The sequence below is a fragment of the Hemicordylus capensis genome, chromosome 6 (assembly GCF_027244095.1).
Source record: "Hemicordylus capensis ecotype Gifberg chromosome 6, rHemCap1.1.pri, whole genome shotgun sequence".
NCBI lineage: Eukaryota > Metazoa > Chordata > Lepidosauria > Squamata > Cordylidae > Hemicordylus > Hemicordylus capensis.
Window position 1 is genome coordinate 59963978 of NC_069662.1, and position 23361 is coordinate 59987338.

Sequence of the window (23361 nt, forward strand, 5' to 3'; positions counted from 1 at the left end):
AAATTCATAACCCAGAATGCTCAACTATCAGCAAATTCAATTAAATTGTATCATTTTACGAGGGGGGGCCCTCATTCATCCCGGCTGCTATTAAGTTAATTGTAGCAAAAGCTTATCCTCAGCTTCTGTACGGAGCCCAACTGGGTCCTTTTGGCAACTTCACATCAGTGGAAGTTATTCAAACCAAATTTCTTAGATCAGTACTGCAGGTACCATGTTGTGTCTCAAATGCCGCTCTTAGATGGGAGGTGGGTCTCATCAAGTTGGAGTTGATGTTGGCAATGTATTGTTCTTTTCTGGTTAAAACTGAACTTCATCCAAGTGGGATTGGCCCGCTAATATTGATTGATAGCTTTAATTTGAAATGAAAGGTAATGGTTAAAACCAAACTCCATCACTACGGTCTCCCGCAGGATGAACTCATTAGGCTGGGAATTGACCAAGCTACGAGGGCTATCAAGCAGTACATCCTCGACATAGAATTGCAAATTGAATTAGCTAGTCTACCGAGAGGTCTATACATAGGGAATCAATCTGAAAATTTCAAACCTGCTGATTATTTAAATAATATATTAATCCCCAAATTTAGGCGTGCATTAACTTTCACCCGTGTCAACGCACTCCCCACTGCTGTATTGGAAGGGAAATTTAAGGGGATACTATATTCCTCATGACTATGTCTTTGCGGCTCAGGCGTGATCGAAACCACCGCCCATGTAATTTTATACTGTGACTTTTACAGGGATTTTCGGATAAATGTTATTTCCCCCCCTTTGAAGAATTTTCCTGGCCACACAGACTATTTTTATTTAAATTTTCTGCTGTCCAATTTTAATGCAAGGTTTTAAAATATTGTGGCCAAGTACTGTTACATTATGTGCAAATCTTGTACTGTTTGTGTGTGATAAATACATTATTATTATGTTCTGGTCAGTGACCAAAATAAAGTATTACTTACTTACTTACCTACTTACTTCATGTGTTTAATAGAATAGACTTGTTCACACGGCCACCAATAGGGTAGCAGGAAGCATCCAGTGCACTCGATTTTCCCCTGCTGAGTGAAGAGGCACCTTTTTAAAGTAGGAGAGCAACTGGCCCTATCCATCTCCAGCACAGCATCCCTCCAATGGCTGCTGCTGGTGTTTATCTTATGTTTCTTTTTTAGACTGTGAGCCCTTTGGGGATAGGGAGCCATTTTGTTTGTTCGTTATGTAAACCACTTTGGGAACTTCTGTTGAAAAGCAGTATATAAATATCCATCGTATTCATATTCTGTGCTTGAAAACATTAAAGTTGGAGGTGGGGAGAATGATCGTGTCTAAGATGGCAGCTGAGTGTGCCCTACCCAGATTCCATCGCCAGCTTTTTACCAAGGTAGGGAAAAAAGTTTTCCTACCAAGCTGCCACCTCATACACATTCATTCTCTCTGCCTCCTGCTTTAATGTTTGCAAGCACACAACCGAAAATCAGGAGAGCACCCAGCTCTCCCACCCAGGCTGGGCACTTCTTCTGCCCTGCTGGTAGTCGACTGAACAAGCCTATGGTAGCTAGACTCTCAGGTGGTGGTTCTGGGAATGAACCCTTTACCTGAATCCTTGGATGAGCTGCTGACAGTCAAACTAACAGTACTGGGATAAATGGACCAATGATCTGGGCCAGGATAAGGCAGCTTGGTATGTTCCTAGCTGGCTTCTGGGTGTAGCTACCGTTGCTTGGAAAGCTGATACTTGGAAGCAAAGTAAATCCAAAGTATATCCAAACAGAGCTGCAGTTTCTCTCTGAGAAAACAATCAGATACCTCTCATTTATATGTGACTATTCATTTAAATAAAACTGTAAATGTTGATTGAGGCTGAACTTATAAAATGAAGCCAACATACTGAGTGGTCAAGAAGACTATTCTTGTCTAAGACTGGTCTGAGACAGCACATTTGTTGCCTAGTCATTTTCTTCAGTTCTGTTTCAAGTATGCTTGAATCCTAGACAAGGGCAATCCAGTTCTTCCCTCCTTACAGAAGGGGAGGTGGGGTGATGAAAGTTGTGAGAATAGAGCATTTCCCCGCCACATCTACTTTACCTGTTCACCAGTGTACAACTGGTGTCCAGGAACTCAAGCCAAAAAGATGCAGAGTCCCATCAGAAATGGGCCCTGCCTTAAGAGGCCTCAGAGCTGCTTAAATTAGAAACAGTTTCACCTTTGAGCTAACTGTCTGTGTTGTCAGCAGAGGTGGCTAACGCACTTATTACAGATTATCAAAACTTGTAGTTGCTGTGGAAAGGCATGATAGATCCTTATGAGCACAGAGGCTAAAAATATTGCAGTACTATTTCACACAGCGCATAATTAATCTATGGAATTCTCTGCCATGGGAAGGGGTGATGGCCACTAGCTTGGATGGCTTTAAAAGGGACTTAGACAAGTTCACGGAAGACAGATCTATCAATGGCTGGCTAATAGTCTGGTGGCTGTAGTCCACCTCCAGCCTCAGAGGCAAGATGCTTCTAAATACCTGTTGCAAGGGAACAACAGCAAGAGAGAGGGCATGCCCTCACCTCTTGCCTGTGGGCTTTTCAGGGGCATCTACTACTGTTACTACAACAATGGCGATGGTGAATATTTATATACCGCTCTTCAACCAAAGTTCTCAAAGCGATTTACATAGAAAAATAAACAATACATAAATAAGATGGTTCTTAGGGGCATCTGGCGGGCCACTGTGTGAAACAGGATGCTGGACTAGATAGGCCTTGGGCCTGATCCAGAAGGGCTGCTCTTACGTTTCTACTTGTTTAATCAGAAATGACAAAGTCTTGTTTTCTCTGTGCTGATTTTGTGGAAACATAATTGCTTGCCAGAGTATGCGTGAAGGATTTGTTATACCAACAGTGCTATAAACTTCAGAGGCACTCAGAAGCCCAAATACCAAGAGGTTCCACCATAGCAACCAGAGGAACAAAGCTCAAATGGCTTGCAATGTCATCAGAAAAGCTATGAAATGTTGCTCTTTAACAACTCCTTTGCCTTCTGTAGGGAGCCACAAGTATTCAGAGAACTCCGAAAGTGGGTAGAAAGAACCAAGGGAGCCTATTCCAGGTGAATCTGCTCCCTTTGTAATTGGGCCCAATGGCTTGTGATGGCAAGTGATGGCTTGCCAGGAGCAGGACAGATCAAGGCATCCTAGGATTGCATAGGGTCCTCCTGGGAGGAGAAGACAGGGAGCAGGCCACTTGTTTGCTACACCATTCTTGATTTGTTTCAGAAAACTTTGTTAACTTCTATAGATGTCCATATGATGTCTGAACTGACATTAAAAAAAATACAGCCTATATTCTGCGACGATATCTATAACAACTGACAATAAAATTCAGCCATCCCAGGTCCTTGGGAAGGACTCGATGTCTGGATAAAACAAACCAGTCAGTAACACCTGTCTGACTGTGTAAACAAGAAATAATAATTCGATTTCTATACCACCCTTCCAAAAATGGCTCAGGGCGGTTTACACAGAGAAATAATAAATAAATAAGATGGAAGACAATCATTATTGTTAAACTAGCTGGGCCAAGCACAGAGCATCTGCACCTCCAGCCAGCCCACCCACCCGTTGCCACCTTTTTCTTCCTCCCTTGCCCTCTGCCCCTGTGGCTTTCTGGCCGGCCAGCCCACTTCTTCTCCCTTCTGCCCGCTTCTCCTCCCCCCGGCTGCTTTTTGGCTGATAGGCCAGCTGGCCTGCTTCTTCTCCACCCCTGCTCGCTTCTCCACCCTGCACCCCACCCCCCAAAGCTTTTTGGCTGGCCGGCTGGCCGGCCAGCCGGATTCTTCTTCCCACCCACTTCTCTGCCACCACCCCCTGGCTGCTTTTAGGCTGGCCAGCCGGCTTCTTCCCCCTCTTGCTCTCTTCTCCACCACCGCCCCCCAGCTGCTTTTAGGCTGATGGGCCGGCTGGCCCGCTTCTTCTCCCCCCCACCCCCCACCGCCATTCTGGACTACCACCACCCCCCGCTTTCCAGCTGGCCAGCCCAGTGTTTCTCCCTGCCTCCGCCAGCCACCATTTTCTTCCCTCCCGTCTGTACCTGTGGCTATTCAACAGCTCTCCGAACCCTCGTGAGAGCTGCCACGCATGGGATTAGCCACAGGTATGCCTTAGAGAATTAAATATATAGATGTTATATGCGTCTGTTATTGTAAGTGATCTTGGATCAGTGATGAGAAAGGCAGGATATACATTTTAATGAATACCCTCTTTCTTCTTTCCCCAGCAGTGCTCTGCCAGTGTAACCCTTTTTCTTTATTTCTTTACCTCTTTGGGAGCACACATTTCCTCTATTAAAAAGCAGCAAATTTGTAACTCCCTATAGCAAACCTGACTCTTTAACAAAGCAAACTTTCTACTCCTGTTTTACTTTGGAATAGTATATTATGCTGCTGAAATTGGATCCTAGCTATTGCTTCTTAAGCATTAGGAACTGAGACTTTTTCATTCTCTGGAAATCCCTCAGGTTATTTGGTTTGCCAGTCAGCAATGTAATCGCTGTATAGTTCTTGCATCTTCTGTCCTGCTAGTGTTCAGACAATTGGACCATTTCAGTGGTATTTTAAGTTACATAGATGCAAACCTTTACTTGTGTACGTGGTGTATAGCCAGAAAGAGGTGGGGAAATATCAGCATGGCAATGTACATCACAGTGCATACAAACGTACATCAAATGAGCAGTTGCTCTGTTTGTTCATCCTAAAGGATGAGCCTGTTTTTCTCTTGCCTTTGCTGTCTTTTGAATCAGTGATGCCAGCAATTATTCAGTCCTTGTGCTTCAGTTCATTTACCCAATTATTTTTAACCAGCACTTAGATTTTTAAACAGTTACAGTCAGTTATTTAAAATATTGTAAAACTACTTTGGAGATGGGGAGGGGAACGGAATCATTTAGTCACCGCTGTCAGCAAACTCGCTTCTGCTGCAAATCCACAGAACTAGTTTCTCTGGAGCAGAGTCCCGAAGGTACATTTGACCAGAAGGGGAGCGTGCTTCCAGAGTGCAGCAAATACTGTTTTTATATGTATGCTTGTAAGCACCTTTAGCTAACTAAAGATCCCTCAGGGATGTATGTAAACAGAGTAGAGTACACTCCTCTGCTCCCATAGGAAACAGGCCAGGGTCTTGCCATATATAACCATGTTTCACGAGACCTGTGAACTCAGCTGTCTCTGTAAAGCCAAGTTGGTTTCTGTTGTTAGGGTAAACGAAGGAAGCAAATGTAAATTGTCAAATGCTGGAGTCTGTTTTTCAGGAAACAAGACCATGAGATAGCAACAAGGCAAGCCTGTGAAGAGAAAAAATGACTCTGAAAAGAAATGTGGTAGAGTTCTAAATAAGGTCAGAGAGGAAAGGGGAATTGTATATGGCTGTTTCTCTGGGTGGTGCAAAGATATTTTTTAAAACCCATCCTTTATAGATCTTTCATTTGCTGTCTCAAGAGGAAGAGTCTGTTGTAAATATTAAAAAATGTTTAGAATGGATAGCCCCCCTCATTGTTTGAGGTCATGGTTCTTAATTATTTCTCTGTTATGCTACAAGCTTTCTATGTAGCTCTGAGCAAGTTAATGACACCAAGAGCACACCCTTTTATTTTATATTCTTACGCATGCTTCCCACATCCCCAAACGATGGAAGGTTCCAAGGATACCGCGCTACTAGGGATTCTGGCTTCCTTTGGAGGAGAGATGTCTGGAGGGTTATGGTGTCTCTATAATTAGGGATGTGCACAAAACGGATTTCACATTTCATTTTGAGTTTGAAACAAAACACAGATGGCTGAAATGTTCCATCAAAACAGCCAGCTTTGACAGAACAAACTTGAAATATTTTGAGTTCCAGCCATAGGGAACAATGGGGAACTCAAAACACCCCATTGTTCCCCTTGAGTAGCTCTTAGGGACATCAAAGTGGATTAGGTGGTAGGGCATGATAGATGCTACCTACTACCCAATCCACAAAAGAAATGGGCAAGTGGGCAATATAAAAAAACATTTTAACCTTTCCCCAAAACCCCCATAGGATCCTATAGGCGTTTGGGGAAAAGGTTAAAAATTTGTTAAAAATAGTCCACTTGCCCATTTCTTCTGTGCGTTGGGTGGCATACCTTACCACACAACCCACTTTGGTATCCTAAGGAGCTGACTCATGGGGAACAATGAGGTGTTTCAAGTTCCCCATTATTCCCTATGGCTGGAACAGTTTTGCATTGCAATTTGCAGTGCATTTTGTGATGCTGCCTTGAAAAATACTGCAGAAGCACAGAATAACAGGGGATCTGTCCCTCCCAACACAGAATACACATTTCAGACACAGTCCAAAAATGGCCAGAAAAAAATCACTGACCCAGTATCCACTGCCAGCCACAGTGCCTGTGCTTCACTAACTTTATTGGCATGTTGCTCTCTCACATACAGTTATGACTCCTTACATTACATCCTAGCATTGCAACAGCTGCCAGATCAGCACCCTTACTTAGCAACATGTAGAGCCATAAGCTCAACTAGAGCAACTTTAGCCACATTTTGAACGAGTACACCTTGCAATGCAGATCGCAGAGCAGAGCAGTGAGTGAAGCACAAGTTAGTCTCAAAGCCAGACATGAAGCTCATCACAGCAATCACCATGAAATATTACACACATAAACACACAGACATACACACACACAGAGCTGTCACTGTCCATTTCTTGCCTCAACATTATCTCACAAACAAAAACAAACCACAATTCAAGGAAGGAAGGCACCAAGTTCTGCCTTTTTCAGTCTGAGATCCAGAAAAACCAGATAGAGCAGCAATAGCACAGCATATTAGACTCAGTGCTAAGAAAACAACAAAATCAAACCTTCCTTCTTCCTCTCCTGATGTATCCTCTTCTTCAAGAGAGACACAGTATAAGGGCTCTCTCTGCCTCCCAGTCCCTTTGAATACATTTTGAAATTCTCTCCAAAAGTGTTTCCCCCTCCTCCCTCCCCTCCCATCCAATGGGGGGACAGTTGCCCATGGCAGCACTTGATTTGTATGATAGCAAGCCAACCAAGAAGCAAGGAGATCTCAAAACGTGTGTAAAGGTGGGTGGGTATTTTAATTTGGCTTCTGTTTGAAATCCTGGGTGAGTTTAGTTTTAATGTGTCTGAGTCTGTTTGGAGATGGAGAGACAGGGGGTGTATCCACTGATTATGGGGCAGCTATTCCAGTGGTGGTGGGGAATAGAAGAAGTAACGTTGACAGGTCAGCAGCAGGCCGTTGCAGGGGAAGAGAAATCAGAAATTTAATTGCTGTTTCCCCTTCTGGCTGTCCTGCCAGCTCTTTGACCTTGGGAAGCAATGCCAACCACCCACAGAGCCTCGTCTTGCTCCTTTGTAATGCCAGGTCAGCCCAGAATAAACCTGAAATCATCCATAATCTGATTCTGGATGAAGGGGCCGATCTGGTATGTATTACAGAGACTTGGTTGGGGGAGGCTGGTGGCCCAGTCTGGTTGCGGCTTCTCCCGCCAGGGAACTCTGTTGAGGAACAGATGAGGGGATGTGGGCAGGGAGGTAGAGTGGCTGTGGTCTATAAAAACAATATCTCCCTTGCCAGGACCCCTGTCGAAGTGTCTGACCATATTGAATGTGTATACCTAAGTTTGGGGACCAGGGATAGACTGGGACTTCTGTTGATGTACCGATTGTCCTGCTGCCCGACAGAGTCTCTAACTCTACTGACGGACTTGGTCTCAGGCTTGGCATTTCCCAGGCCTGTGGTGCTGGGGGACTTCAGTGTACACTTTGGGACCAATTTGTCCAGGAGGGGGGACTCAAGAGTTCATAGCAGCCATGACAACTATGGGCCTATCAAAGCGGTTTCGGGACCGACACATATTGCTGGTCACATGCTTGATCTAGTCTTTCACTCTGAACAGGGTGGTGCTCCGTGAGTGGGGACTCCTGTGATTTCTCCACTAAAAACATAAGAACAGCCCATCTAGTCCAGCATCCTGTTTCGCACAGTAGCCCACCAGATGCCACTGGAAACCACAGGCAGGAGTTGCCCTCTCTCCTGCTGTTACTCCCTTGCAACTGGTACTCAGAGGCATCTTGCCTTTGAGGCTGGAGGTGGCCTAAAGCTCTCCGACTAGTAGCTGTTAATGGACCTCTTCTCCATGAAGTTATCCAAACCCCTCTTAAAGCCATCCAGGTTGTTGGCTGTCACCACATCTCATGGCAGAGAATTCCACAAGTTGATTTTGCGTTGTGTAAAAAAGTACTTCCGTTTGTTGGTCCTAGATTTCCTGGCAATCAATTTCATGGGATGACTCCTGGTTCTAGTGTTATGTGAGAGGGAGAAGAATTTCTCTCTATCCACTTTCTCCACACCATGCATGATTTTATAGACCTCTATCATGTCTCCCCGCAGTCGTCTTTTTTCTAAACTAAAAAGCCCCAGGTGTTGTAGCCTTGCCTCATAAGAAAGGTGCTCTAGGCCCCTGATCATCTTGGTTGCCCTCTTCTGCACCTTTTCCAGTTCTACAGTGTCCTTTTTTAGATGTGGTGACCAGAATTGTACACAGTACACAAATAATGCATATCCATATATGTATTATGCAAATAATACATATCTGCCGCATGTAAGAGCTGTGTATGTGAATGGAACATAGAATCATGGAAGGTCATCTTTTCCAGCCTTCTGCGGTGAGACAAAATGACTCCAGGTGTGGCCGCACCATGGTTTTGTATAAGGGCTTTATAATATTAGCCGTTTTAATTTCAATCCCCTTCCTAATGATTCCTAGCATGGAATTGGCCTTTTTCACAGCTGCCACACATTGAGTTGACACTTTCAACGAGCTGTCCACCATGACCTCAAGATCCCTCTCCTGGTCAGCCTTCCTTGCAGGATATTTTCAAGGCTTTAAAGCCCCCACTTTCTTCTTTTCTCGGAGTCAATGTTGCTGCCTCCATGTTTGAAGTCCAGGACAGTTATCCCCATTAACCTCTCCACCCCAAGTCCTACTTTCTTAGCAAGACTTTACTAGCTAATATGGAAGGGGTCAGTCAGACTGACTCTTCTGTTTATACCTTTATCAGAAGAGGAATTTTGACAGATGCAGTTTCTCATAATGCTGCAGATTGGGGAAGAAAAATGACACCTGCCAGTGTTCTGTCTTCGACAAAGTTATTGTAGGTGCCCTATTTTCTAGCACATCATGGTCTTCTAGACTTGTCTATACCTTATAAGATAGCATTTTGTATATTCTTGTTCCTCCCTCACTTTAACTCATTTTTCAGTGAGCACCAGAGTGAAAATGAATTAAAGGTTTGTTTTAAAAAAAGATCAGTTTCTTTGTAATAAAAAATACATCTTTTGAATAGATTTCCCCCCCTTTTTCTTTCTTCTTCTTTTCTTCCAGGCTTATATTTGGCACTCTTTACCCTGCGTATTACTCTTACAAAGCTGTAAAATCAAAGGATATTAAAGAATATGTAAGTAGCACTTCTGGGATTATCCTGTGGCAGCAGCCATGGGATCATTAAGGTAAACCTAGGTTTCTGTTTGCAAAATGCCTTCTAATGCTTTTTACTCAACCCTTTAGAAAGAGTGAAGAGCTTAAACATGCTTCAGAGTTTCAGGTGTGATTTCTCTGCATTCTTGCTTGGTGCCAAATAATATACTCCTTATTTGGCATTATGATGTTACTTCCCACCAAAGTAACAGATTTATTTTTTTAAAGTGATTTCTATATTATCTAACCTAGAGATTGTTTTTTTTAAGCTGCAAAGGGTTATATCATAAGTTTGTGCTCTGCTCTTCTGTTTGCACAAGAAGATAAACATTTTCTCCCTTCTCCTTTCCCTCTGCAGTTCTCAGTGCCCCTCACAGATTGGCTCATGAGTGTTGAGGAATCCTCCAGAGTAGGGTAGTATGGAGGGGCTGCCGCAGGAAGGGAGGAAACTGTGAAAATGCCCCTATGTGTGACTGGAACAATGACCTAGGATCCATCTCAAGTCAGCAAAAGCCAAACCGAATAGTGTTAGATGTTGTACCTGAATATCTCATATATTGGTTGGTTGGTTGGTTGGTTTTATTTTACATATTTTATACCGCCCAAAACTTACGTCTCTGGGCGGTTTACAACAAAATAAAAACAACATTAAAACATTAGTTAAAAACAAAAACAAGAAATTTAAAATATGACAATTTAAAATTTTAAAAGCAGTATTCTAAAACAACATTAAAAACAATCAGAACAGTCTCAGTTAAAAGCCTGGGTGAACAGGTGCGTCTTTAAAGACTTTTTTTAAAACTGTCAGAGATGGGGAGGCTCTTATTTCACTAGGGAGCACATTACAAAGCCTCGGGGCAGCAATGGAGAAGGCCCGTCCCTGAGTAGCCACCAGACGAGCCTGTGGCAAATGCAGAGGGACCTCTCCTGATGATCTCAATGGGCGGTGGGGTTCATAACAAAGAAGATGTTCTCTTAAATACCCAGGCCCCAAGCTGTTTAGGGCTTTATAGGTTATAACTAACACCTTGTATTTTGCCTGGAAACATATCGGCAGCCAGTGTAACTCCTTCAATACAGGAGTAATGTGGTCTCTCCTAGATGTCTCAGAGACCAGCCTGGCTGCCGCATTCTAATAATATAATATATAACATTCAGTTTCCCTAAGAATTGGACTATTTGGATGACATATATTTGACTGGTTGTTTTCCTCCAGAGGCATATCTAGGGAAAATAGCGCCCAGGGCAAACACTGAAATTGCGCCCCCTGTCCAAACATCTGACACCCATCTTTTAGATAGCTTCACCATAATATCAGCTCAAAAATACAAGTCAAGCTTTTTAATCTTTTAATCTTTTAAAAACTATTTAGCAGTGGACGTACAGACCAAAAAATGCTGGAAAACTACAAATTTCAGTATACTGGGGCTCATGAAATACCCGAATACTATGTGGAGGTGTACTTGGAAAACTAAACAGAAGTGCCTGTCTAATTCTTTACTATGCATTGTAACATCACCATTACATAAGTTTTAAAAATCAATGGAGCATTTTACTTTTCCCAGATACTCTGAAAATAATTAAAGGATATGCAGAGTAAACTGTGTCACTGCTTGGAATATATTCTAGTCTTTCAGAAAGACAGTTAAAATGAGAGAAAGAGAGCAAGAAACTCCCAGTAGGCCTTAATACTAAGGATTTCACACTGATTCAAAGACAAACTCACCATTAATAGCCATATTATTAAGACATCACATGTAACTCACTTATCACAAGAAGCAAAGTAAGAGCAAATGAATACAATCCTAGCTCATAAGCTTCAGCTCATTATTCACAAGCTCTGATTCTTTGTACATAGTGCCAATCAGAATATGTGTACAGTGTCTTATATTATATTAATTTTCTTAATTTTTTTTACCTGTAGCCCCTTCAGGAGGCTTCCTAAAGGCTGTGGGGGGGTCTGCCCTCCCCCCGATGGCCTCTAGGGCCTCGCAGGGACTAATTGAGCATGTGCGGTAGCCATTTTTAAAAATATTTTTTTAAAAAAAAAAATGGCTGCTGAAAACAAAATGGGCACCGTGCATGCTCAAGTGACTGCTGTAAGGCCTGGCATGGCCTAGGGCCTCACAGTGGCCATCTGAGCATGCGCAGTGGCCATTTTGTTTTTGGCAGCCTTAAAAAAAAATTCTACAAAAGGGCGGCCCCCCTTCAAGTGGCGCCCAGGGCATGTGCCCTGCATGCCCCACCCTAGATACGCCCCTGTTTTCCTCCTGTTGTTAATCTGCCCTTTTCAGGCCTCGCCAGAGTAAATTAAAAGCAACCAGCCATATTGGCCCATAAAACTATGTATAGTTCTATATAGGTGTGTCTTGAACCATAATCAGTGTTGAAAAGTGTGGACAGCCATTCTGTCATTGCTCTTTCAAAACGTAATGAGAATATAATATTCCAGTACTTAATGAGTAGCAGCTACTTGTTAAAATTATAGATCAGGTTGGCATTTCCTAGCTATAGTTGACCTAATCTCATAAAGTTAGGCTGGTACAGCCAACTTTTAAATATTTAGATAACAAGAACTAGGCACTAAATATTGACAGCTAATTCTATATGAACTTTGAATAAATGTTTATGGACACTGAGTGTCTTCTGAACCAGAGCTAATCAGAGTATGACCCTGAAGTAATTGGCCTAATGTACAGGGCACAATTACAGAGGCAAGTCACCTGAAACCATGATTGTGGTATTTACAAGGCAAAACTAGACTGATGTTGAAGAGCCAAGCTGAAGTGAATGAGAGCTCAAAGCTCTCGGTACATTACAAGACAGGGATATCATGCAGTACAGTACTGTATAAATAGCAGGTATCATGTAATACAAGGACATCTTGTTACATTTGCACAGTTAACTCACTGCTAACTTTGAGGTGGCTTGGGGGATTAATTGGGAGTTATTTACTTATTTAAAATGTGTATATCCTGCTTTTCTGTCTGATGACTGTCATCTCAGGTGACTGACAATAATACACAACAGACATAATAATTTCTCTCTCTCAAAGCAATGAGAACTGATAAAATACTCTGAGAGTTATAAGCCACATCTCAGAATAAGAGCACATTGAGATTATGCACTACCATGCAGCGGCTCGCCTCTGGCACACCAAGATCTCACACAGTACATGCTGTGGGGATGAGAACTGGCTCTGGCCTTCTCCATCTTGGAAGTTTGATCTGTTCTCTGTTCCCACAGATGCAAATAGAGACCATCAACTTGCACTTTTTTCCCATCCACCTCTTAGTGCTAAATATAAAGAGAGTCCCAGACTTGTATGTTACTTGAATTACAAGGGTAGTCAGGAATGTCTCAGTTTAGTGACTCATTTGATACTGTACTTAGCATGCAGGCACGACATTAAAAAAAAATCAAATGAAATTTGTTATTGGCTAATAATTATGAATTATTTATTTATTTGTTATTAGATTTATATACCGCCTTTCATTAAAAACAATCCCAAGGCGGTTTACAAAAGTTAAAACACATAATAAAAATGAGTTAAAAGTATTTAGCTAAAAATATAAAAACAATCTGATATTAAAATACATAATATACAAACACAGAAAAACTATACATGGATAAAAACACACAGAAGCAGCAATAAAACAATCATGTAAAGGCCTGGATAAAAAGCCAAGATTTAACCAGTTTTCTAAAAACCATGACGGAGTCTGAAGAGTGAATGGCCACTGGGAGAGCATTCCAAAGCCTGGGGGCAGCAACAGAGAAGGCCCTGTCCCGAGTGCACGACAACCTAGCCTACCTCATTGTTGGCACCCAGAGCAGAGCCCCCTCAGATGATCTTGTCAAGCGGGCAGAAACCCTTGGAAGCAGGCGGTCCTACTGACCAGCATTACCTCCATCTTGTCTGGATTCAATCTCAGTTTATTAGCCCACATCCAGCCCATCACAGCCTCCAATCCGCGATTCAGGACATGCACTGCCTCCCTAGGATCAGGTGACAAGGAGAGATAGAGCTGAGTGTCATCTGCATATTGCTGACAACTCAGTCCAAGTCTCCGGATGACCTCTCCCAGCAGCTTCATGTAGATGTTAAACAGCATGGGGGACAAAATTGAACCCTGCGGGACCCCACAGGCCAATGGCCACAGGGTTGAGCAGTGTCACCCAGCACCACCTTCTGGACCCTCCCCCCCAAGAAAGGAACGGAGCCACTCCAACACAGTACCTCCAATTCCCATACTCAAGAGGCGGTCCAGAAGGATACCATGCTCGATGGTATCGAACGCCCCTGAGAGGTCCAGCAGAACCAACAGGGTTCTAACTCCCCCTGTCTAGCTCCCGGTGAATGTCATCCACTAGAGCTCATTTATTATTTCTCTGTGTAATCCGCCCTGAGCCATTTTTGGAAGGGCGGTATAGAAATCAAACTAATAATAATAATAATAATAATAATAGAGTGACCAAGGCAGTTTCAGTCCCATATCCAGGGCGGAAGCCAGATTGAAAAGGGTCCAGATAATCCGTATCATCCAAGACCCTCTGCAGCTGGGATGCCACCACACGCTCTATCACCTTGCCCCAAAAGGGAAGGTTAGATACAGGTCTATAGTTGTCCAGGTTGGAGGGATCAAGGGAGGTTTTTTTTAATAGTGGTCTTACCACCGCCTCCTTGAGGCACGATGGCATCCTGCCCTCCCTTAATGAAGCATTAATGATCACCTCCAACCATCTGCCTGTACCCTCCCTGGCAGCTTTTATTAGCCATGAAGGGCAAGGGTCAAGAGCGCATGATGTTGCTCGCACACTGCACAGGATCTTGTCCACATCCTCAGGTTGCACCAACTGAAAAGAATCCAACACAACTGGACCAGATGGTACCAAAGGCACGTCTGCTGGAACTGCCAAAACTCTGCAGTCCAGGTCAGCACGGATTCAAGTGACTTTATCTGCAAAGTGGCAGGCAAACTGATCACAATGGGCTGTAGATGATTCCTCCCCCATTACCTGGGGGGAATGTGTGGAGCAATGTTTTTGCCACACGAAACAGCTCTGTTTGTCTGCTCTGAGCAGATGCAATGGAGGCATTGAAAAAAAATTTCTTCACCTCCCCCCCGCCATGAAGTAGTCCCTAAAATGGGCTCTAGCCCGTGTTCGGTTGGATTCGGCACGACTCTTCCTCCAGCATTGTTCAAGCCATTGTCCAAGTTGTTTCATTGCCCTAAGCTCCAAGGAAAACCAAGGAGTCGAACGGGCTCCACCAGGCCGGAGAGGGCATTTAGGAGCAACCGTGTCAACAGCCCGGGTCATCTCTCCATTCCAGAGATCAACCAGGGCCTCGACAGGGTCACCAGCTCTGGACACCGGAAACTCCCCAAGGGCTGTCTGGAATCCAAGCGGATCCATAAGCCTCTGGGGGTGGACCATTCTAATCAGTCCACTACCCCTGCAGAGGGGAGATGGAGCAGTCAAACTAAACCCCACCAGATGATGATCTGTCCATGACAAGAGAGTTATCTCAAACTCCCCCACCTCCAGATCATTTATTCCCTGGTTGGCAAAAACCAGATCCAGAGTGTGTACTGCCATGTGGATAGGGCCCGATACCAGCTGGGACAGGCCCATGGTTGCCAGGGAGGCTATGAAATCCTGAGCTGAACCTACTAGGGGGGCCTCAGCGTGGACATTGAAATCCCCAAAACAATAAGTTTGGGGGAACCTAAGGCCACCTCCGAGACCACCCCTGCCAGCTCAGGTAGGGAGACTGAAGTGCAGCGGGGTGGTCGGTACACCAGCAGAATCCCCAGCCTATCTCGGAGGCCCACCCTCAAGGACAAACACTCGACATTCTGAGATTGCCTGACTGGGCACTTGGAAATGGGGAGGGTCTCTCGATAGATGACTGCAACGCCCCTCCCCGATCATCCAGGTGGGGCTGCTGCACACTCAGGAAACCTGGAGGACAGAGCTGAGAGAGACCAACCCCGTCCAGCTCATCCAACAAGGTCTCCGTCACACATACCAGGTCAGCATCAGCACCACAATCAGATCGTGGATGAGAGATATTTTAGCATTAACCGGCCTGGCATTCAGCAGCAGCACCCTAATCCTCGAGGGAGTGTTCTCAGAGCTCCCAGGGTCTCAGGGTTGGGAGAAGGGCTGGAAAAAGGAACAGGCCTCAGTTGCCTGGACCATTTCCCCCTGTAACAGCCAGCCCAACTCCCACCGCCTTATCTCCCTCTGCCCGCTACCAGTGGTATTGCCGCCCCCACACCAACCCCACTTTCCTGCTCTATTATTTAATGTTAGACTGTATGGATGGATGGCTTCACATGTAATGGCAGTAAGTAAGTACCGAAGAACCGCTGGATCCTGCCATGCTGTGTCTGCTGTGGCTGCTTCCGTGTTGTGTGAAGCCAGAACTGTTGGGTGGTTGTCAAGTGGAGAATGTCAGTGACCCACCTCAGTCCAACATTGTCAAGCCAACTTCAAACTACAACCCCTGCTAACTTGGAAACCACAACCCCTGCTGACTTGGCAAAGAGGCACCTTTTAATGTGGTGATTCTCTTTATTTAGCAGGGGGAGAGTAACTGGCCCTATCCATCTCCAGCACAGTACCTCCAGTGACTGTTGCTGGTATCTATCTGATGTTTCTTTTTAGATTGTGAGCCCTTTGGGGACAGAGATCCATCTTATGTATTTATTATTTCTCTGTGTAAACCACCCTGAGCCATTTTTGGAAGGGCGGTATAGAAATCAAATAAATGAATGAATGAATGTTGGTTAGCAATGTCAGGCAAATGTTGGCTGAGGTGGGTCACTGACATTCTCCACCAGACATCCGTCCAACAGTTCTGCCTTCACATAACATTGATGCAGTGGCTAGGGGTGAGTGCACACTGGGGGCTCTTCCATACTTATTTTTGATTTGATTTGATTTGATTTGTATCCAAATGGCTTCCAAAATGGCTCAGGGTGGTTAATACTTGCCACCATTACATGTGAAGCTGCACAATGAACTATGAAGTTTAACAATACAGGGGACCTTCGTTATCTGCAGTTTCGCAGATCGCACTTTCATGTATCTGTGGATGGGTCTTAGAGAGAGACCTAGTTTCTTTATCTGAGGCAAGAAATCTAGGCAATTTTCGCCTATCCACGATTCCTGAGTGGCCAGAAATGACTTCTGATGTCATTTCTGGCCGCCATTTTGAAGCACAGAGCCACTTTGTGACTCTTTGTGTAAAAAATTGAAATTAAATTAATGGAAAAAAGAGGATTTGGGGGGCATTCCTGGAGACCTAGAGAACAAGGTACTATGCTTTTCTCTCCTTATTTCTGCTCCCTTCCTGCTTTTTTGACATTTAAAAAAATATTCAAGGAACCTAACTGCTGGATTCCCATAGGGGTACGGTTTCATTTTTCCAGTTTCCATATTTGCACTAATTGGCAGGAACAGAACCCCCTCAAATAACGAGGGCCTCCTGTACAGTAAAGCTCAATTCCAGAAATAAAAAATGGTTTGCATAAACTATAACTGAGATTGGGACCCTTGAAGTGTGGTATGAATTTTAGTATTCATTTAAGTATACATTCAAATGTGATATATATATATATATATTTAAAAGCCCTGTTCATCGCAACTTGAAACCAGGTTTGGAGTTCTTATGGCAACCTTCTTCACACCCTACAGAGTTTCTTGTACGCATAATCTTTTACAAGCCACTCTTCATCAGTGCCCCTGAGCCTAGCTATTTTGGTGCCAGAAAAGGCAGAAAAACCAACCCCCAACAAAAACTGATTATTTGCCACCGATCATTGGTAACCCAAAATCTACTGCCTGGGGTAGGCCATCTCATTTTGCAGATGTTGTCTGTTGCGGATCCTGGCTCTGAGAGAGAGAACAAATTAATTCTCACCATAGTTAAGAAGTTGTGAAGGAGAAAATGTTACCTGCTTATAACCACCTTACACTTTCTTCCTAGGTAAAATGGATGATGTATTGGATCATATTTGCACTCTTCACAACAGCAGAGACGTTCACTGACATTTTTCTTTGCTGGTTTGTATCTAGTCATGATGCTTTCTTCACAATAATAAAACAAAACAGAGGAAATTTAGATTATTTTTTTAAAGAAGCAAAAAGCATAAAATAATATTGGGAGGAGCTCAGTAACTCCAGGTGCATGGGATATTTGCCTGGGAAGCTGGTGTTTTCTAGGTCAGAAATATCACATTTGGGTGGGACAGCGGGGGTGAGGGAGGGGATGGGAAATGCTGTGCAAGGAAACAACAGCAAAGCTGAAGCTGCACAGAGTTCAGTGTATGTGTGTGTGGTGGGGACAGTACTGCTGTGGACAGAAAATGATTGAGTACTGGTGCTGCAGGGCACACAGTAAAGTGGATTGTGGATTATTGGAAAGGGCAAAGCCAGCTTTGGGTTGTTGTTTTTTAAAGGCAATGTAAGTATTTTCCACTTCCTCTGTTGTCATTTACTGAACCGTGTAAGTAAGGCCGAGGCTGAGACTAGCCCCAAGGACAATAACTGCATCCATGGCAGAGAGCATAGAAGAGAGCAGAGGGGGTACAAGACACTCACACGAGACAGAGCAGAAATGTTCTCTTTCTCTCCCTGCTCCCTACAGAGCAGGAAACTCAGAGCAGGAAACTCTCCAGCACTGCCTTAGATCAGGCCACTGCTGCTTCCAGGCCACTTTTGAAAACCATGCTCTGATTGTGGGTGGGGAGCCCAAGCGGCCAGATTGTTAAAACAGAGCAACCAAGCTAGCCCAAGTCCAGCTGGTAGGAAACAGCAGCCTGAAGTTAAGGATAGTAGCACTAGAATATTACTAGGCCTTCCAAAAATACTCACGTTTCCTATCCATGTTTCAAAATTAATGTAATAAAAGCTGAACTGGGCACAGAACATCTGCGCCTCTGGTTTGCCACTGCTGCCCCCACCCCCTGCTGTCACCGTCCCCACCCCCTGCTGTCACCGTCGTCTTCCATCTCCGCTTGTCCGCCCGCCAGCCCACCTCCGCCGCCGCTTCCCTTCGGGGGCTTCCCCCACCCACCTGCCAACCGCTACTTCCCCCATCTGCTGCCGTTGCCATTTTCTTGCCGGCCACCTGGCCGCCCTCTCTACCCGCACACCAGCCAGCCGCTGCCACTGCCATTCAACACCACTTTCTTCCCTCCCACTCGTCCCTGTCACTATCCAGCAGCTTCTTGAACTCTCGCGAGAGCTGTCACACATGGGATTAGTGACAGGTATACCTAAGAGATGTAAACCGCCCTGAGCCATTTTTGGAAGGGCGATATAGAAATCGAATAAATAAGAATAAGAATAAGAATAGATAGATATAGATATTTCTAATTAATATGCATTCAATTGATATGCTAGATTTCCATCTTTGAGTGAACGGGAAAATTGTAATTGCAAAGCAGTTTGATTATCACATATAGGGGGAAGCCTCTATACCTCATGTACAAATATGTGGTTTTGTTTTTTGTAGGTTTCCATTTTATTATGAACTCAAAATAGCTTTTGTAGCTTGGTTGTTGTCACCATATACAAAGGGCTCCAGTCTCCTATATAGGAAATTTGTACACCCAACACTGTCTTCAAAAGAAAAGGTAAGTGCATGTTTTTTCCTGCTTCAGATTATTACAATAGCACAATAATTATTTATCATACATTGCTTACATATTCTTCTTTCATCTCAGGATAAAAGTATGTCCCCCACCCCCTTAATGTTGCTCATTTGTCACCTTTGTTTTGTGTTTGGTTGTTTAATAGCTGAGAACTGCTGAGCTAATTCAAAGGCACTTGCTTTCATATATGAGTGTACTGAAAAATGGTACCCACTGAGATGGTAGTCAACCAGATTTGGTAAATGACGTCCAAATGTTTCTGGAAGTATGATGGTTACTTCTAGAAATGACACACAGTTACAGATATTCCAGTAGCTTGGACTGTTATTAAAATTATAAATGGCTGCTTTGAATAACTCTTATCACAAGAATAATTTCTTATTGAGCAGTTAAGAAAATATTGAAAAATGGTCTTGCTGGGTCAGTCAGACCAAGGTCATCTAGTCCATCATTTTGTTTTTAACAGTGGCCAGCAAGATTCCTCTGGAAGCTTATAAACAAGATGTGAAGGTGATGGCCTCTTACTCTATTTTGTCACCAGCATGGGACATCCAGAGACAGACTGCCTCTGTACAAGGAGATTCCTTTTAGCTTTCATGGCCGTTGGGTAGCAAGGGCAGCTGCAGCCCCAGTTCAGCCCACTACTGCGGCTGCCGTGGCCCCTCTGCCGCAGCCCCCGCCACCCAGCCATGTCCCCTGTGTGTGCCTGATGGGGCGTGGCGAAACACGGAAGCAGGGCCCCGCTGCCCCGCTCGGAGACTGCTTTAGTGGCCAGCTCCAAGTTTCCAGCCTGGCTGGGAGTGCCTTTTCCTGCTTGGAAAGACAGAGCGGCACATTCCTGGCCAGGCTGGGAGCCCAGTGCTGGCTTAAGCTTTTCACAAACAGAGCCACGGCTCCATAGGTATAGTTGTCTCCACTCCCCCAGACCCATAAGGGCAGATACTCCTGCCCTTTTGTACTCTCTTTATAGTGCCTTTCCAGTACAGCAGATGGAAGGGCATTGCAACAGTAGAAGTATAATTTTGGCTCGATCATTAGCATTGGGCATGCCCCTTATCCCTGACAACTTGTACCTGTACAGATCCTGGGCTACGCCTCAGGATCAGACTAGACAGGACATTTTGTATTCACATGTCTGCCCTGTTCACATAAAAAGTGAGCATGGGATTCTAATTTTTACATCAAAAGGTATGTGTGAATAAGAGGATCTGAATCCTCTGCCCTCCTCTGCTGTACTTTACTATGCTCCATTGCTGAAGTGACAGGGAAAGGAGTGGGTTCAACTTTTGATTGAAAATCAGGCCTTTCGCACCCACTTCCTACATAAATGGGGCTGACACATGAATAATCGGACATGGTTGCGCATGTCATTACTGATTTACTGTCTGCAAAGTGTCTTAGCATAGAGACACAAAAGTACTTAGAAACAAATTGCCTTTTGAGAATAACAGGCCAAAGAATTAAGAAGTGAGGTGGTTTGAACTGTTCTTTTAAAGGTTTGTGCTTTTTTGTCTTTTGTGGCAGGAAATAGATGATTGCCTAGTCCAAGCAAAAGATCGAAGCTATGATGCCCTGGTGCATTTTGGGAAGCGGGGGTTAAATGTTGCAGCCACAGCTGCTGTGATGGCAGCTTCCAAGGTAACTAGTAAGATGAAGATATAGTGATTCCATTAAAATTACAATTGTATGTTGCTCATAGCCATTTTTAACCAGTCTGTCATATATTTGGAAGGAATGGGGGGGGGGTTTCTGAATTCTTTCACATATTGTCCTCTTGCAATGAAAATTTGAGGAAGCCCGTAGTTATTTGGAAGTGCACAGTCCTACTGTGGGGATACACACATCTAGGAATCATGTTCAAGAGTGCTACTGACTCTTTAAGATAACTGACAGCAAAATTTGGCTTAAGGATTATAAAACATACACTCACTTTCAGAGTGGATAACAACTGTGTCATCTAGGGAGAGAGCTTTAGCTTTTAAGTCTGAATTTCATTGCTAGTGAATGTTGTCTGTGGAGGACAGAAATCAGAAGAAAGACATTTTCAAACTGGATGTGTATTCTAGTCCAGGAAGTTTTTTCATTCTGTTGGTAGACTTCAGAAATGCAAAAAATGATTTAAGTACAAGCTGTGGAATAACGTAATCATTAGGTTTATTTTGTAGGCAGCCATGGGAAGTGAACAATTTGTATGAGAAAATGGACAGAGCACAGCAACAAGAAGCAGAAGTCCTAAGACTGCATTACCACTCTATATTTCCACTCCTAGTGCAAGGATCTCCAAAGCACTTTGCAAACACAAATGGACTTAATTTCAAAAGGCTTTAGCTAAGAATAGCATTACTCCACTTCCCAACAAAAAATGAAGCACAGAGAGCTTAAATGAAGTGTCAAATGATTACTTGATAACAGATCTAATAGTATACTTTATATACAGTACTTATACTAGATTTAAGTAGAGGTGTGCACGGAACTGCGGAGCTGCGGTCCGGCACTGGGGTGGGAGGTTCTAACAAAGTACGGGGGGGGGCTTTACTTACCCCCCAAAGAACGTGACCGAATTCTTTTGAGTAAGCGGGTGGCATACCTCCCTGCCGCCCGCTTCATTCCCCCTCTGGCGCGGCTCTTCTCCTTTAAATTCATCGGGCGGCAGGGTATCTTCCAGTCCCTGCCGCCCGGCTCTTCATCAATGCCCCCGCTCGGCTGCCCCCTGTGCACCCCCAAGACCCCTGGCGCCCCTTCCCTTCCCATTTCAAGGGGTCGGCAGGAGAACTCCCCTGCCGACCCCGTCCCCTTCCCCGGCTGCGCTGCAAATGGCTTCTAGGAAGCCTTTTGTGCGCCTGCGCAAAAGGCTTCCTAGAAGCCATTTGCAGCGCAACCGGGGAAGGGGACGGGGTCGGCAGGGGAGTTCTCCTGCCGACCCCTTGAAATGGGAAGGGAAGGGGCGGCAGGGGTCTTGGGGCTGCACAGGGGGCGGACGCCAGCCGATCGGGGACATTGAAGAGCCGGGCGGCAGGGACTGGGAGATACCCTGCCACCCGATTGAGAATTGAAAGGAGACAGACAGAGCCGCGCCAGAGGGGGAATGAAGCGGGCGGCAGGGAGGTATGCCGCCCGCTTACTCAAAAGAATACGGTGCCGTTCTTTGGGGGGTAAGTAAAGCCCCCCCCGTACTTTGTTAGAACCTCCCACCCGAACCAAAACCACGCGTGTCCGGACCGGTCTGGAGGCCTTTAGAATGGCCTCCGAACCGGTCCGTGCACATGCCTAGATTTAAGTTCTTTGTGGAGTGGTTCTTTCCTGTAGCTAAAGAGCTGGAAATTGTCTATTCATGTCTGCAAAGTGTTTGGAGGTCCTTGCATACTCTAGATCAGGGATTCTCAGTGTTGGGTCCCCAGATGTTATTGGACTTCAACTCCCATCATCCCCAACCAAAGGCCGCTGGAACTGGGGATTATGGGGGCTGATGTCCAGTAACATATGGAGACCCAACGTTGAGAATCCCTGCTCTAGATCAGCAGTTCCCAACCAGGATTCTTCCAGATGTTGCTGAACCTCAACTCCCCTCTCCTCCAGCCACACTAAAATGTAGCTGGGAATGATGGGAGTTGTAGTTCAGCAACATCTGGAGGAACCCTGGTTGGGAACTGCTGCTGAGCTAATAGGTCAAAAACCCCTAAGAGCTTTTGGTAACCTAGGCAAAGTTTGACTCTGGCACCCTGCCAGCGGAGCCCCAGCTTTAACTTGACCCATGCAGGCTACTCATTCACTGGGATGGGAAAGAGTTTGGGATGGGAGAGAGAGCAAAGCAAGGCGATGTTGGCATGCTCGCTCTTCCTGTGCCCGCCCCCTGCCAGGTTCCTTCCAAGGAGGAGAGTGAATAGGCACTCCCAGCAAGTCTGACATGTCAGTGGTTGCTTAGAGAGAGCAAGGAAGGCATGTGGACAGGCCACTCCTGGTAGAAGTGAAGCCTGGAATGTATTGTGCTGCTGCATCCCCTATAAATATACTAGTGCATTGCAGATAATATTGTTAAGCCTTTGATTTAATTAAGCAAAGAAAATCCTAGTGGAAGCCTCATTTCCAGTGCTGTTGATATTGCTGCTCGTGCAACAGTCTAGTTAGAACCTGAAGCAAAATCTTGGAGAGATGTTTTGTTGGTCTACAC

The 23361-nt window shown here is 44.7% G+C and overlaps 1 protein-coding gene across 5 annotated transcripts in view; it reads left to right on the forward strand.

Annotated features, from left to right (window-relative positions):
• REEP1 (receptor accessory protein 1) overlaps positions 1-23361 on the forward strand; it is a 102741-nt gene that overhangs the window by 28220 nt on the left and 51160 nt on the right. For all 5 annotated transcript variants that reach the window (XM_053259413.1, XM_053259414.1, XM_053259416.1 and 2 more), the window contains exons 2-5: positions 9433-9505; positions 17525-17601; positions 19055-19175; positions 20718-20831. In XM_053259413.1, coding sequence (XP_053115388.1) covers positions 9433-9505; positions 17525-17601; positions 19055-19175; positions 20718-20831 — 385 coding nt within the window. The remainder of the gene's footprint in view (positions 1-9432; positions 9506-17524; positions 17602-19054; positions 19176-20717; positions 20832-23361) is intronic.